At 48.7% G+C, this 17,074-nt stretch overlaps 1 protein-coding gene across 5 annotated transcripts in view; it reads left to right on the plus strand.

Annotated features, from left to right (window-relative positions):
* The window catches only part of LOC144179460 (vacuolar protein sorting-associated protein 26C), a 71,133-nt gene that overhangs the window by 1,414 nt on the left and 52,645 nt on the right, over positions 1-17,074 (plus strand). For all 5 annotated transcript variants that reach the window (XM_077707816.1, XM_077707818.1, XM_077707817.1 and 2 more), the window contains exons 3-4: positions 940-1,020; positions 5,069-5,143. In XM_077707816.1, coding sequence (XP_077563942.1) covers positions 940-1,020; positions 5,069-5,143 — 156 coding nt within the window. The remainder of the gene's footprint in view (positions 1-939; positions 1,021-5,068; positions 5,144-17,074) is intronic.

Raw genomic sequence — 17,074 nt, forward strand, 5'->3', positions numbered from 1 at the left:
TCGCTTCATGCTAACATGCAGTTTGTTTGTCTGTCTTTATTCGCATCTTGCACAAAGTACATGACGCGGGGGGCGAGCAGTAAAAGCAGCTCTCAGAAATCAACAGCTTGGCAGGGCGGCAAGCTGGATGGCATGAAGGCAACATCGAATACAACTCGTGTCTTGAAAAGAAGGAAAACAAAAGAAAATAAGACATGTTGTTAGTGCTGGCCCATGGAATGTCACTCCTGCCCACATCACTGCAGCATGAAACTTGTCCACATTGATTGCATTTTTTTCCCATTCTTTCATGGCTGGAATGGAGCGGAGTGACATGCACAGCAAAGCTCGCACGAATGTGAGACCATGGTCCGTAGCGTGTAGCTTGTCTGTGCTGAGCCATGCTGTTGGAAGGCTCTGGCAGTTGTCGGAGCCTGGTAGGTGCTCATCACATTGGTTCTGTGTTCTGCTTCCACGTAGGCTGGGTCCCCTGCTGTCATGCCGGGGCACCCCAGTCCGCACCAGTGTGCAGCACAGCCATGCTTCAAGAGCACCATGTTTCAGCCGTATTGCAAATCATCTTTCCAATGAGCCACGCCGTGGTCCCTTTGTCCATGCTCAGTGGCCCAAGGTACATCATCATAGTGAGAACGCTCCAGGAAGCTTTTGAAAATCTCGTTTTCACTTGTGTCAGAGACAGGCTTGAGCAGTAACTGAACTGTGAGAGTTTCTTTTGCTTGTACATACTGCGGTAGAAAGGAAATGCACCGCCACGCATTACTGAGATCACGAAGAAAGTGTTCCATAACCCCGGGGTTTCACGAGCACTCCACAGCGTCAAGCGATTCCCTGTGAGCTGCTCACGGGGTGGAGAGCCCCAAGAGCAGCGGGCTCTTGCGGCTCTGTCACATGCGCTGCATGGCCAGTGCGAGCCCATTGCCCCCTGCTGCCCTGTTGCAGTACCTGCTCCGGTGCGAGATGAAGCGGCCGCTGCTCAGCAAGGACGTGCAGAAAACGCTCGAGTTCATTGTGGAACTGCAGGTGGGCATCCGCGCTTGCGCTCGCACTCCTGCAAGTGCGCCTTTCCTGGCACATGGTGTGCACAATCGGTCATCGATGAAACTGGCTGCGCACACTGTTGATTGGGCGCCGCCTTGAGCAACGTCACTAGAATTAACTCGGTCCCGAAGCTCCTCCGGAGAGGCGGCCCGCGTGACGGGCGCGAGAACTAGTGGCGCTGTAGTCAAGTCGCACTACTCTCGGCGCGCCATCTGCTACTGCGGCGGGCCACCACCCAGACGCACCGCGGGCGGCTTTTTTATGGTGCTAGTACTAAACTTAAACACTTATCATCTTTCCAGTCGACAAGCTTAAAGATCTTCATCCTTCCAGTCGACGTTTCCGCATCACATTTGTGCACTGAGTAGATATGCATATGGTCGTCTGTATGCAATGACCCACCCGCATGCATTGCTCATTGGTTGGCTTAGAATCGGCAGTGGGCCTATATTTGAGCTGTCTAGATTGCGTTTAACTTCCATATACAGGAGTTTTTAAGCGAGTGAGCATATTCAGCGTAGCTTTGATAACTACTGGGCCGTCTTGACCAAAAACGACCCTTACACGTTGGTAAAAGAAGTGCTTTTATGCCCGTGCGGCAATGCGACAGTTTTTGCGGATCTCGTGAGTGCGAGGTCCCGTTAACCAGCTTCCGATGTAGAGTTCCTATGCTCAACTTTTACATGCGCTGGGCTAGTGTTACCCCCTCTGGCCTTAGTGCCGTTTGTGGTACATACAAGACATTCGATCACCAAAGATGAAAGTTCGACCTGCAGTACGCCCTCGACTTTTGCGATATCACGTTAAAGCTTTATACCGCAATTTAAAGGTGCAAATTTTACGTCGGATTTCACAAGGATCTATGACCACCTTTTTGATGTATTTAACTCATGAAATTCCTTCAGCTGATCATACAAGGCACCACTGCGAAAGGTGAATGAGGCTTCAATGAGGACTTTTTTTGTTTTTTTTTGAGTAGGCTGAATTGTGCATAACAGGACTCAAAAATGCCCAAGGAAAATGACTGATTGAGTGCCTCAAAGACATTCTAAAAGTGAGGAGCTCGATGGAAGGGGTAAATGATTTTTTATTCACCTAGGCTTAATATGAAAGGAGGTGAGACCACCCCGGTGCATATAAAAGTTGAGCTGAGGAACCAGAACGTAGTGAATGGGAACGGCCACCCTCACGTGTTTTGCCTGAATCCTGGCAAAACACGTGGTCTGCCTGGCGGGCGCCTCCTTCACTCCAGAAGGTTTTCTTGAAGCTCCTCGGTGCAAGCGCGCATGCTTTGCAGTGGCCAACGTTACTTGTAACGTTGGCAGCGAGTGTGTAGGCTGTGTTCATCGGTCATTTTTGGGACTGTTTTTGACCACGCAAGGGGGCTTGCACGAACAAATGTACATCGTGTACAAAGTGTAGCGAGGAGCACCAGATTCATCCACGGTTCGGCATGCAGACTTGCTTTGCGCCGTGGTGCAAGAGCAGCTACCGCAATGGCGACACCGCTTCGCGCCACTTTTTCGGGCCACCAAAAGACCCTACGGAATTCAAAACGTGGGAGCAAGCTTTACATCGCAAAAATAAAAAGCTTACTGCGAAATGCAAGTGGGAGCCCGCGCCCGGTGCCTTTGCGCGTTTCACTTCCACACCATATATCGAATCCAAAATGTTCGGGATCAAGGCGCAAATCCCCCCCCCCTCCAAAAAAGAAATACGCTCTGTGTCTGGCAAAGCACCAGTGCCTAGTTTTTCGGCAGAGGAGCCGCCGAAAGTAAAACCGCAAGACGAAAGGCAAGTGATTAGCAACGCTGCCGTGACCCAGAGTTGTCCTGGCATCACACTGACAATTACCCGCAGTGGTGTCTCGGTGGCTAAGGCATTGCACTGCTGAGCACGAGGTCGTGGGTTCGATTCCCGGCTGCGGCGGCCGCTTTTCTGAAGAGGCGAAAAGCAAAAACACCCGTGTGTTTGAGATTTCGGCGCACATTAAAGATACCCAGGCGGTCAAAATTAATCCGGAGCCCTCCATTACGGTGAGCCTCATCGCCTGCGCTGCGTGGCCGTGTTAAACCGTACAATCAATCAATCACACTGACAATTGATATATTGTCAATTCTCACGCTGCCTTCAAATCAGTGGGTCTCCGAAAGTTTTTACGACGAGGTAACAAACAAAAGGTGTGGAATATTTTACACTCGCCGGCTCGTGAATGGAGACTTGCTTGTGCAAAAGAGTTGTAGTAGACCAGCAGTCTATTGCGCAGTGAACGACTACAGCACCCAACGCAAGCAGCTTTCGTACAGTGTAAAAAGTGCTGCGGACATGGAACGCCTGCTTGGTGAAGTTGAAGAACTGAAGGTGTGGGAAGGTCAATACTGACGACTCGTCTAGCAACAGAGTACGCGCGAAGAACTGCTCGGTTCTCACACCGTGGCCAATCTGTCCGAATGGTTTAAGGCACCGTAGAAATATCCGACTGCAGAGACCAGCGAAGGCATAAGATGAAGAATCTTAGAAGAATGTTGCTTGGGGCCGCAGCAGTCGATTCTTAGCCCATTGATGAGCAATGCATGCGGGTCAATGCATACAAATGCATACAGCATATCCACTTAAGCAGGGCACAAATGTTTTGCGGGAATGTCGACTGGAAGGATTATAGATAATCAAGTTTGGCAGTAGCACTACCAGGAAGCCGCCACGAGTGACTTTGCGGCGACCCGCTGCCGCCGTTGTTTAGTAGCAGACGACGCGCCGAGAGGAGTAGTGCAAGACTTGACTGCAGCGCCGCTAGTTCTCGCGACCACCGTTCGGCCCAGCCTCCTCCGCTGGCGGAGATGCGGAACTCCGAAACTGAGTTTATTCTAATAACGTTGGCCTTGAGGTCTTATTCATGCTGTGAAAAAAGAAAAAGAATGAACCTTTGTTTTGTAGGAAAAAATGTCTTAACTACTTATGTACAAAACGTCTTAACTGTAATGTACAAAAGCTTTGCTATGGTGGCCTTTAATTATGTATTATTTATGACTTAGTGAAAGACCTAAAGGGGCCATGAAGACAAAAAAGAAGTTTGGTTCATTTGAAAGATTACCTCGTTGGAATAGCAATCACTTCACTCAAGTAAGCTGCATAAACGCAGAACAGGCAGCCAACTCACCCGTTACTTCTCTGCACTGGACGTATGACGAATTACAGAATGCTTGCGGGATTGGCAGAGGCCAACAAAATCAACGGCAATTAAACACAGGAAGCGAACTTCCCTTGGCGAATAAAGCATCGCTTGTACAGGAGTGCGAAGCTGGGCGAGTTGGCGAGGATCCATGATTGGAACAGCGCCAGGGACAGGAGGAGAAAAGCTGTCAGCTTTTGTAGCTGGAGGGCGATATAAAAGTAAAACAAAGCTGTATCTTGTCTTCATGACCCCTTATTTTAAATATAAAATTTAAACTTTTTAGTGAGGCATTTTGGATGTTGCTGTATCTAAGGGAATTAAAAACAATTCTGAAATGTGCAAAATGTTAACCCACTCATTAGGCAACAGTTGAGCGAAAATGTCTGAGCTCAAGCAGCTATTTATGTAGTTGCACAAACTTCCTCGAAGTCACAAGACTTCAAGGAAGTTTTTATAACGCAAGCCATGCCCAGATCTCGTCAGAGTTGGGACGTTTGTCTCGGCTGTGCGCAGACTGTTTATAAATGAGCAGATGTTACAGCAGATGTTCGGGGCAGGTTCCTGGGCCGTCTTGGCAGGATGGATGGATTGCACTGCCTGCCACCACGCTGTAGATGCAGCTGGTCTGCGAGGCCTGCGCCGCTTGTGGGCCTGTCGCTCTCCTGTTTCTGCCAGCAGCTTAAACATCAGCAAATGCGATGCGCAGATGCTGCTGGGGGTTTTGAAGTCGGCCACTGAATCGGTTGTTGGTGGGCTTTCAGGGGTGGTGGGTCTTCCCTCGCCGTGGAGTGCCTGCCAGCTAGCCAGTGCGTGTGTGTGCCATGGGGCCTGCTGTGACGGGAACCTTCCTCCTTGCAGGAAGGTGCTGAGAAGGCGCTGCTGGTCCCGGTCAACATCAACATCACCCCAGAGTCCCTGCAGAATGTCAGAGACGTGAGTGGCTGCTGCATCCCATGCTAGGCCTTCAACACGTCGCCAAGCCACTCTTCCTTTTGTTTTGCACTATTGGTGGCGTTCTTCTGGGGTGAAGTCCCAGCAGTCTCCTTCCGCAAGAATTATGAGAATCCGTTCACTATCACCAAACTACGCGCGAGGAGAAGTCGCACATAACTGTTCCCTCTCTACTCGACCGCGGACAACGCGACAAAATCTGCGGGCTCTCTCCTGAAGAAGGGGGCGGCTCACGGCGTTCTCTTCGGCGGCCTTCGATATATCACATGCCGGGGAGTTTTCTCCTTTTCTCCGCAACATGGAGGGGTCTATTTCCGGTATGGTGCCACAAAAAAAAAAAAAAAAAAAGCAGGCATGGCTGCCTGCTTGCAAGCGCGCGCTCAGGCAGGTAGGGCATTTCTGAAGCAAGAAACGTTTGTTGTCGAGTGGTGTGTTTTAAAGGGTTTGTCACTCAAACTCCGTGCACACTCAGAACACAAAAGAAATGCCAAAACTGCGCATACAGGTTCAGGCATAAAAGAGGCCAACGATGGCGGCTCGTCACAAGAAATGCTAGACATGGCTGCGAAGTTGACCAGCGACAGCCATGGCCGCAATGATGCCATTTCGGCCATGCCAGGGGTGCATAATGAGGAAAATTGAGTAGAGCGTGGTTGGTTTTTCTGCGTCTTTCACAGCGGTTTGCGCGCTCTCTCTGTCCCTCTGCCTGCGTGGTCTTTGGCCCATTCATAACAGGCATGCGCCAGTGGTGCATACATTTCCACACAAGAAATCTGCGGCTGCCGTCTTGCAGTGATTGTGGAAAGGCGCTGTCAGCCTCATTAGGTGAGCAAAAAATTTCAATTGCTATCTTTGTTTTCACCTGCGTCGTAACTTAGGGCTCGATGTTCGCTGTCACTGTGCGGTCGGGTAATCTTGTCCATGCCGCCAGCAGAAACGCCAGATGCATTGCTGAGCAACGTGTTCTGATCACCTGGTTTGTGAAAGTGAAGTTCTTCTGGGATAAAAAGCCAAGCTGGATAATGCCCCGCACGGGGCACCTTGAGTAATCTTGGTGACGGTATTGGCGACACCGTGGACCCCGAGCCCCGGAACATAAGCTGGAACCAACCGTGGCGATATGTTGTAAGGTGAAGGGCAGAAACCACAAACGGTGGCCGTTGGAGCCCAGGTCAAGCTCCGGCGGATGGGCTGCCTGCCTGTTCACCAGGCAGGGAGCTCTGCTATCAAGGTACCAGGCAGGGAGCTTCAGCTATCAGGGTAAGGCTGATGAAGGAAGTACCGCCGTCTCCTGCTTCTGTGCTATGCTATATGGTATTTTCAACCCTCCCCCCCCTCTCCCCTTCCAAATGATCAGGTCCTGAAAAGGGCCCGCACCGATGTAACTTTCAAACCGCAACCGACCACTGACCTCCGATCCGAAGTAAGGACAACTTTCCGCGCTTTCTCGTGATGCAATCCGTGAATAAAGAAACCCCCGTAAGTGAAAAATCAGTCTTCCTTGTAGCAAAGTTCTTCGAGAAGGTTGCAGGAAAGAACTACAAGGCAAAAAAACTTGCATCTGGAGATGTGCTCATTGAAGTTAGCCACAAAGAGCAGGCAAATAAGCTTCTGAAACAGACCAGAATCTATGACCTAGAACAGTGGTTCTCAGCCATGACTGCCCCGGGGACCCCTTTTGGGCTTGCTAAAGTGATGGGGGACCCCACGATGGAGCATATGTTGTTTGGTGTCATAATGTCAAACAATTTCTACTTGCAGCTTACGTAGCCCACACACTTATTCGATGCCCGCCTTTTATGGTTGACGCTAATGACGATGCGCACCATGTTAAACAATCTGTTCTTGAATTTAAAATTCTTCTAAACACCTATATATTGCCTCTTCTGTGTATGCTTTTTTCCTTCTCATAGCTGGCTTGTCGTGCAAAAAGCAGTTGTTAAAATAGGTGCTACGCGGAGAAACTAAACGTACATGTAATGCGACAAAGCTACATTTTTTGCATTGCAAGAAAGTGCTGGCAAAATTGAGAAAAGCTTTGAGTAAAAGCTTTGAGGTAGGCTTTGCGGACCCCTAAAATGCTCTCGCGGACCCCCAGGGGTCCGCGGACCCCCATTTGAGAATCACTGACCTAGAAATAAGTCACTCCTCATAGAACCCTAAACTCTTCTCAAGGCGTCATCTCCGAACTCAATCTCATCAGTGAAACAGAAACCGACATCCTAGAAGGACTGCATGACCAAGGGGTCACAGGTGCATCACTACAAGGCGAGACAATAAGGAAATCAAAACAAAGCACATAATCCTGACTTTTGATAGAACCCCACTACCAGAAGCCGTGGCGGCAGGTTTCCTCTGATGTTCCACGCGCCCACGTCCCACGGGAGACCAAAATGTGCAAAGTGTGGTCAATCTTACCATATTACAGACAACTGCGACACGAACAACTTTACCTGCCCTAACTGCCATGGACCTTACGCAGCAAATTCACGATCGTGCAAAACATTCAAGCAAGAAAAACAAATCATCACTTTGAAGGTCAATGAAAACATCAGCTTTCCGGAGGCCCGGAAGAGGTTTGCAATCTTCAGCTCCGGAAGGTACGCCGACGCTGCTCGCCGGGGGGCGGAGTGGCGCCTGGTTTCGGCGGCGACGCAATACAGCTCGGCTGACTTGCTCCCGCCCCAGCCCCCCGCTAGGCTGCCTGTGGGGTCACCACGCTGCTTGCTGGACCGGCAGTGGTTGAGGTGGCCACCCATGCTGATGGGAGCGGAGTCACTCCTGTTCCTACCTCACTGGTCTCGAGCACATGCCTTGAGGAAATGGACACGGAGGGAACTGCGCCCTCTCCAAACCTCGCCCCGCCACCTGTCCTGCCCATGGCGCCCACGACATCTTCGGCAGTGGTGGCTGAAGAGAAGAGTGCCCGAAAGGGTGCTACATCCAGGTCCAGGGAGCCCAGTCTGTCGGGCATGCCCAGGACATCTGGAGATGAGATGGACGTCGGGCCCTACCTGCCTGCATCGCAGCGCAAGGAACGGCCTCCGACGTCCAAGCCAACAGACAGGCCCAAAAAGCCTCTTCCAAGAGTACAAGCCCCGAGAGACAAAACATGAATACACACTCACACAGAAATTCCAGTAGTTCTTAAATGGCTACAATGGGAAGACAAAATATCGTCCTATGCAACTGCAGAGGCCTCCTTAAAAATCTTGATGATGTGTACGGGTTACTGCATGCCAGCCAAACAAGTGTCATGTGCTTACAAGAAACACATTTAAACAGAAAACATGGCAACTTCCTCAACAATTATCTGGTTTTCAGAGAGGACAGGCATGGGTGCCCAACTGGTTCTGGTGGTGTGGCCATAATCACCCAATCATCCAGTCACTCTGAGCACTGTCCTTGATGCTGTGGCTATCCGAACGATAATCTTGAACAGGCTGGTAACGATATGCTCCATATACATCCCTCCTGACCATCGGCTAACAAGTTCTGATTTTAAAACACTGATAGATCACTTACCTGAACTATACACATTGTCAGGTGACCTGAATGCACACAACTCACTCTGGGGCTCTTCTCGCACAGATGCACGGGGTCTCCTCATTGAAAGGTTCTTAATGCTCCTCGAAACAACTTTATTTTTAATAATTAAGTTAGGAGGGTGAAATTTTTACATCTCCTCTAGTCATATATACAATCATATTTCAAATATCTGCTCCGGATGAAACTTTACGCAGCATGACGTGCAGAAAAATGGCTTTTCTGTGCACACTTTTGTTTATAGTAAAATTTTTACTGAAAGCTTTAAAATAGCCTAGGTGGTTCTTTAGGAACTGCAGAGTGTGCAAATCTACCTACAGAAGCCTTATATTCATTTTCCTCATCATTAACAATATTTCGGCACTCTACGTGTTATAATGAACACCTGTGCAAAATTTCATCATGATACGACAATTCTTAAGTGGGAAAATAGGTGTGCACAAACTCAGAAAATGGACAAAAACATCAAACTGAGAAAAACGCAATTGAAAGTTTATTTCTTTGGCAGATTCAGAAATTCTAGCTCAAACAATATGAAACTTGGTGGGGATATAGTCTGAAATTTCCACATTGAGGTACTAAAACTAGAACGCTCCTGCTGCATAAGTTGCACCCTCACGGTTCTTGCGGTTGGAGTCCTCGGTACAGGCCCGTTTCACCAGGCTGTGGCGATGGGACCTAGCCGCAGCAGTCAGCCTGGCAGACATCTGCCTTATCCTCCGATGGTCACTTGCACTGCTTAGTCTAACCAGTTCTTCTGAAGGGAAGATTCCCAGTTCTTGGAGAACTTGCTCAAAGCTAGTGTGGCCCCTGTTGAACCACAACACCGTGAGAGCAGTGGCAGTCTCCACTACAGTGAACTGCAGGTTGTACGATACCGTCCTGTGCCAGATGCACAGTGCTGCTTCTGTCTCCACAGCATGGGATGAGCAGTCGACATTTTTTTCACACACAGGGGCATGAAAGGCTTGCCACACATCCTCCTCCTGCTCATCAAGCATTTGGTGGTGGCTGCAACATTGACAGTAGTTTGACAGCACCTCAAAATCCAGGCAGAGACCAGTGTCGAGAGCAATGGCAGTGCCAACACAGTTCTGGCTTTTGTGTCCTCGTTTCTGCCAAGTACCGTCAAACATCACAATGACGTCGGTCTGACCAGTTTGCAACACAGTTACTTGCCTTGCTTCAGCATGGTTGTCCGAGACGACTTTTGTGGCCGCGGCATGAACTTTCATGGCAATGTTGTGGGACGTCTTTTGGTGCAGTGGTTTTGGAAGACCAAGAATGGCACAAAACCTGCACAGCTGATCGTGTCCAATGCCAATTGTGCGTGCAGTGAGTACCGCTTTCACATTGATGGCGAAGCTATCATGGGGACTTCCCCTGCAGAGTTCCGGTGGTTCAAACGCCCATAGGGACCATGTATTAAATGTGAGGCAAAAAAAAGGGGTCGAACCGTTTAAGGGCGCTGCGAGCGTTACCCCTCCATCGTGGCGCAACGGACACAGTACTCGACTCCTACGCGAAATATCTCTGTTCAAATCCCCCTCAAGGACTGACATTTCTTTTTCTTTTTTAGTTGGCTAAACTTTTAAAGCTGTGACATGGCCACTGCCTTTTATTTTACTATGGACAAAAGATAACGCAAGCTCACCCATATGCAAATCAAAATCTTAGCCTTTCGCATTCTGTCAATTCTTCCCCTGTATACAAAATGAAAAAACGTAACCTTTTGCGTGTGCCGTGATTGTGGTGCTCATGCAACCGGTGTTGTGTAGCAAAACAGTTACACTTAATGCCCTTTTGAAAGGTTTAATAAAGCTGAATTCATGCATGCCACTTACAAAATAAGGTGACGGTACACATTTAAATAGAAGAGTTTCTGTGAAACAATATCTGCCACTGTTTTCTATATGTGCCTGATTAAGCTGCGTTTCTATACGCACCAGAAAAGCATGTGTACAAAATTTTACAAATTCGAACAGAGACAGCAGAATAAAATTAGAAGCATTTAGTTTCCAAACGGGACCACTGGCATCGACATAGAAAAATTCGCGATTCGTGCGGCCTAGCTAGCTTAATGTAACGGCGCCGATTTTCTTGTACAACGTACACGGCGATCAGAACCCTCCACGAGGGTTCTGAGAGCTACAATGACAAGATTGCCCCTGGTCTCGTCAGATATAAGGCAAGAAGCAATCTTGTCAGTCGGCTGCAAATGCGATCAGTGAAATGAACAGACTGCTGTGGGCACGGCTTGCGTAGCCGTGCAGACGAAGCAGACTATCATCACCGAGTACAGATGAGCTAATCTTTGTTATTCATTTAGCGAATTCTAGTGCAATTAGCTCTTGGTATTAAGTAATTTGGCCACACAAACACAAATTGTGCATTTCTGTTTTATTTGTTATTGCCGAGAACATGTGTTGCCTGCGTTAGCGAGGAAGCAGGTACAAAGGTATGCTCCCTTGCAGATGACGGGTTCATGGCTGAAGCACAATATCAAACGTTACAGCGTAACAAGACCTGTTCCGGTTAATTTAATCACATATTTACTTGACAAATATTTCACAGTGAGAGTTCTTTAAAGCAATGATGAACAATTACCAGAATTATTTTTTTATTTATTAGTTATAGCTATCTTTGCGTTAGATGTAGCAGCAGAAGTGTGCGATATTGCTTGGATCTTTAGCCTTTTATTCGTGGTGATAAAACTTCATTGGCACGCCCTCGTCAGTGACCGGACCTTCCGTTTATGCTGCATATCTTCCTTACAGCTTTTTTCGCTTTATAGCATCAAGTGAGAAGCAACGCGTAGCCTACATGGCTGCGCCGATGGTTCCCTGAACTATGCGTTTGCAGTAGGCAGGGAAGCTACAGAAGTAATTTCAGCCAGTTCATGGCCAATGTGTTAGTATGTGTTCTTGTTTTATTCGCGCTGTAGCTATTTTTAGAGCTTTAGTATCTGTTGGTTGTTTTAAACTAACACTCGCCCAATATAAACCAAGCCAATGAATTAGTGCACAGCAGCAGTTTAGGCACTTTTGTATGCATAATGAGGTATTACGACAAAAAAAAAAACATACGTCAGCCTAGCAGGTATTTGAACCCAGGTTCTTGGCGTAGGAGCCCAGTACTGTATCCGGTGTGCTACGACGGAGGGGTAACGTTCGCAGCGGCCCTAAACGGTTCGACCCCTTTTTTTGCCTCACATTTTGGGGCCCGTTTGAACCATTCTATACTTCTAGTTCACTCTAGTTCCGGGTTGCGGCCTCCGCGGCCGATGGCGGCAGCGCACTGCGACGAGTAGACAGAAGAAACCACTCCTGCAGGGCACTCCACGTTTTTTTTTTTTCTTTTCAATTGAGTTCTAGTACCGATGCGAGGCCCTTCCGCTTGTTTGCGACCTCAACTACGACGAGTTCGCACTTGCCGCACATCGCGCACACAGCGCCGCTTGCACCACTCCCGTTGCCGACTGTCTCCACGCCTTGGAAGGCTGAAACTTCTCCGATGCGCTTACAAAGCTGATAGCGTCACTGATAAAACCAGCCTCGCCTGGTTGAGCCGCGCTCGCAACGCTTGAAGGCGCGTCGCCGTTAGGCCTCGCCGTGCTGGTTGGGCTGGCGTTGGCCGTGATCGTCGCAATGCTGAGCCACTTGCGCTTTCCCTTGTATGGGCGTGAAGTCCGGGACTTGCAGTGATGAAAGTCATGCTTCTCCTCACCGTTCATGATTAACAACACTCGATGAGGACCTAAAGCGGTAATCCAGAGCTCACTGGATAGCTCGATGAGTTCTGGCGTAAAACGGAAAGCGTCACCGACGCACTGCTCTGCGTAAAAAATTTTCGTTACCGACCTAAAATTACGAGTGTTGCGATCCCTACTATTTATCCCAATGTCTATGAGTATTTATCAGAGAAACCACCCCATAAAAGCGTCGTCGCCTCTTTGCCCAACGACGCTACCGACGCTGGAGACGAAAGCGCCCGCAATAACTCCCCAACCGTGACTGATATCGCGAAATGTGAACCGCAAAGCACCTATTTGGCGAAGCACGAGATTGCTGGGGCTGGCAATGTTGCAGCATTTACAGTTTGTACCATGGATCACCAGAACCTTGCATTTGAAAAAGTCGTATTCACTACAATCGAGAGAGAGAAACAAATTAACTTTTATTGAGCCCATTCAGGTGACGCCCGCAGGCGTCAGACGGGGTGGAACCGTATTAACGAGTCCATACCTTCACTGCAATCTAGTGCAGTGTTGAAGTGAAAGTTGATTGATTGTGGGATTTAACGCGCCGACGCAACGCAGGCGATGAGGCGCGCCGTAGTGGAGGGCTCCGGATTAATTTTGACCACCTGGGGATCTTTATCGTGCGCCGAAATCTCGTACACACGGGCGTTTTTGCTTTTCGCCTCCATCAGAAAAGCGGCCGCCGCGGCCGGGAATCGAACCCGCGACCTCGTGCTCAGCAGTGCAACACCTTAGCCACTGAGCCACTTGAAGTGAAAGTTAAATCTTTCAAGCCACACTTGTGAGTACCTTAGAGGTCACTAACAGTGCAATGGCGCAAGAGCTGCTTGTGGAAGCTACCTGATACCGTGCAAAAGATTTGGCGAAAAGGGCGAGTTAATTTGCTGATAACCCCAAACGCCAAGAAAAGACCTGTGCATGGTGTGAAGACCTGTGGTGCCAATTAAAATTAAAAGCGCTGTATTGGCAGAGTGAATTAGTTTATTTTCATACTCAGGAGGAAATGCTGCTTTATGCAAGTATACCCACGTACTTTTTCACTCTTCGTACGTCTTTGTGTAAATGTGAAAAAATGGTCACCGTAGTTGAAGATGTAGCAATTTAATATTTTGTCATCGAGATTGAGCACTGCAGTACTCAAATGCAAACTTTTCCCATTGCATTTGCAGTTCAGCATTGATATTTGTGCATTATTTTAGAAATAAGGTGCCTTTACGGTTGTTTCTCATAGTATTGTTATTTCTCATAATCCGTTTTTTTATTTGCTTTCAGTAAAATGTTAGCAGTCTGAATATGTACAGGCCTGTATTAACATTGCCTGACGCGTCGCGCGCTTCTCAATGGGAAGGGTAGGGACACTTAGTTCAGGCACTGATCCGCTATGTGGCTCGTGCCGGCGGACATCTCGCCTTACGTCACTGCTCGCAAGTCGTGAACGCTGCACCCACTTCTACGACGTGTGTCTGTCAGCTTGCCTGTTGGGCTTCAAGGGCCGTTTCACTTACATCTTAGCCGCGACGGGGCGCTAGTTCTGTGGCGCACTGGGGATCTCGTTCAACGTGTCGCTCGCTTCATACTTGCTGCATTTTTCCAAAGATAAAGACGGAGGCGGACTGAAATAGTGTAAGAACATACTGATTGTCGGGTAGATATATAGCTAACAGAAAAACGATATTTTCTGCTGGGGCAGCCATTATTTTACTGATATTTTTCTTTCTGGAGTATTTAGAGAAGAAAAACTTGCGTGCACGTTTTTTGTTCAGGCGCTCACCTCTACGATTACTTTCCAATAATATCACGTGCTTGTAAACTTCAGAAAATCATAGTAAACAAAAGGATAAGCAGCTGGGATCCCGCCACGCTGTCCGGGTGCTTCTACAGTACAGTCCTCAATTTTAGAAGTGCGTACCGATGCGGAGTGCGAACAGCAGGGTCGCACAAATGCGGAGGGGATAGAGGTGGGATGCCCCACTCAGAAAATTTCAGCGCCTGTGATCCGAGTAGATAAGCGCGCAAAGGCGGCATCAGCCTGCGGCAGCCCAAGGGATTTTGTTTCGTGACAAAGGAAGTTTTATCAGTGACAGACCAAGACAGACAGGCATGGTGAAAAACAAGAAGGCGTAGGAGCGCCGCCTCGGGAACGCTAAACAAACTTTCCACTATTTTGCATAGTTTCCGAGAAGCGGCGCTGGCTGGCGGACACGAAAGCACGCTGGAAGGCTACGGAGCGGGGAAGGGTAGGAGAGAGCAACAGGAGAGTGGCTGTATGGCCATTTTTCGCTCACGCGTTAGGCATTGTTTATACAGGCGGCATTGTGTACAGGAAAGAGATTCTGTGCGTTAAAACTGAACAATTTGTTCCTTCTACTTGTTGAAGTAAAAGGCTGCAGTCGCAGATGCAGACCCTCTGAATTTCTGTTTCCGTGTAGTCGGTAGTATACATTCGGCATTAAAAAAATGGTAGTTGTCGTGTTTCATGTGTTTATGCGAATGGGTATGGTCTCTTCATTGTATTTTGTCTAAAATAACATCGAGTACAGAATGGTAAGCGTTTGAGTACAACATGGAAGTCGGGAGTGCAAGATGCGTGACGTTCGGTATTGCATAGGTGATGCGTATCGGAACAAAACGCGTCGAAGTGTTCAGTGAGAGCTGCGAGGTATGTGCCACTCCAAGCCACTTGCGTGCTTAGTAAAATTACACTTGCGCATGCGGCGAACTTCCGCTGGTTTGCGCTTCCGCCGCGCGCCGAGTCGTAGAGCGGGCGGCCAGGCGGTCATCGATGATGATGATGGTGCTTAGTGGCTTCCCCTTTGTAACGGGGTGGCACTGCACAGCGGCCTGAGTCACAACGCCACTGTACAATCACCTCGCCAAAAAATACAAACAAAATAAATAAAAAATAATGTCAAAATAAAAAGCAAATACTTTTACGAAATTTTTGTGCTAGTCTGACTTCTTTGTTCGCATGTCTTCCCAGATTGTTCTTTGCTCTTTTCCCGCCAACATTCTAACTTCCTTTTACTAACCTCTACTGCTGTCCAGTTCACTTTTCCTGAAGCTGGATGGCTCCATCACTGAGGACTAGACGGATACTTTTGCACTCCGCTATGGAAAGCAGCGCCACCGCACGCCAGGCATGAACCGGCGCATCGCTTTAGACCGGCCCTTGGCGTCACCTCCCCCTTCTAGCCACCATACCCAGTGGGAGCTCTCAAAACAAGCGGGAAATTTTTTTTTTTTTTTATTTTTTACACGGAGATACGAAGCTGGCGAGCGGTTTGATTGAGAGAAGGAGGCTTTGTCTACCTCCCTCAAGGGACTGAAATGGCAGCCAGACACGCTGCCGTGCAGCAAAAACTCTCAAAGATGGCCGAAATTCGGCTTGATTGCGTGATTTTAAATGCAGAGCATTTCAGTAACTCACGATGTCACCCGCGTTGACGTCCGTAGTGCGCACCGTCGTTGTCCCTACTATATAAAAAAAAAATACTATCCGGCACCCGGTTTCGATCCCTCGACCCTGCGGGCGGAACACAATGTACATGGTGCTCTACCCACTGCGCCACAAACCTGACACAGAATGGGACGCTACGAATGCTCCTTATATCGTTGACTCTTTCAAATTACTGCTGATGAGCGCTCTCTCGTCAGCAGTTGCCACAAGTGCAACAACATTAACGTAACGCAAACTACTTAACGTCGTGCGCCCCCGGAAATGCTCTGCATTTGATCGTGCTCCTTGCGAGGGGGATGTTTCACTGCGTCTTCTTTCGGTCGCGGGACCCGTGGCGCCATCTGGCGGAGAGAGAGAGAGAGAGACAACTGTATTACGCAATAATGCGAGAGTGGTTCCTCAGTCCAGGAGCCCATGTGCTGTCCAGGCTGCCGTAGCCCTGGTCACAAGCAGGAGCTGGTCCTCAGGTCGACAGCTGGACAGCAGTATCTCCCACTGCTCAGGGGAAGGGGACGGGTTCAGAGGCGGAAGGTCCGAGTTTTTTGTGCAGTCGAATAATATGTGTGCCAGAGTTCCTGGTTCGTGGCAGAATTTACACTTATCAGAGTACTGTGTAGGAAAGAGTTCATGCATACAGATGGGGTGGGGAAAAGTACCTCCTTGAATTTGTCTGAGTGTGAATTCTTGGCTTTTGGTCAAAGATGTGTGAGGACTAGGGAAGGTCTGTCTCGTGGTTCGGTAGTATTGGGTGATTTCTTGGTAGGTTCTTGGTAGGCGCGGCACAACTCGTAGCACTTTGAAAAGATGCGGCAGCAGCCAGCTGTGTGTGTGCGTGCCGCACTTGTACAAATGGCGAGTGCATTGGCTGTCCACAGAGCAAAGCATTCGTGCAAGTAAGCCGTTGCAGTCAGTCAGTCAGTCAGTCAGTCAGTCAGTCAGTCAGTCAGTCAGTCAGTTAGTTAGTTAGTTAGTTAGTTAACAACTCCGCAAGCATTTGCGTTTCTTGCTTTGTAAACAAAGCGAAACACGCACGAATGACGAAATTTCCTTGACTCATTCAAACTACGTCAAGAAGCTGCTGATACAACGCATTCACTACCACCAACTCCCCAAACACTAAACGTTAACGCAATACACCCACCCCCTATGC

Source organism: Haemaphysalis longicornis, unplaced genomic scaffold (assembly GCF_048455015.1).
Source record: "Haemaphysalis longicornis isolate Haplotype H1 unplaced genomic scaffold, Haemaphysalis longicornis Haplotype H1 scaffold_4, whole genome shotgun sequence".
In the NCBI taxonomy this organism is placed as follows: Eukaryota; Metazoa; Arthropoda; class Arachnida; order Ixodida; family Ixodidae; genus Haemaphysalis; species Haemaphysalis longicornis.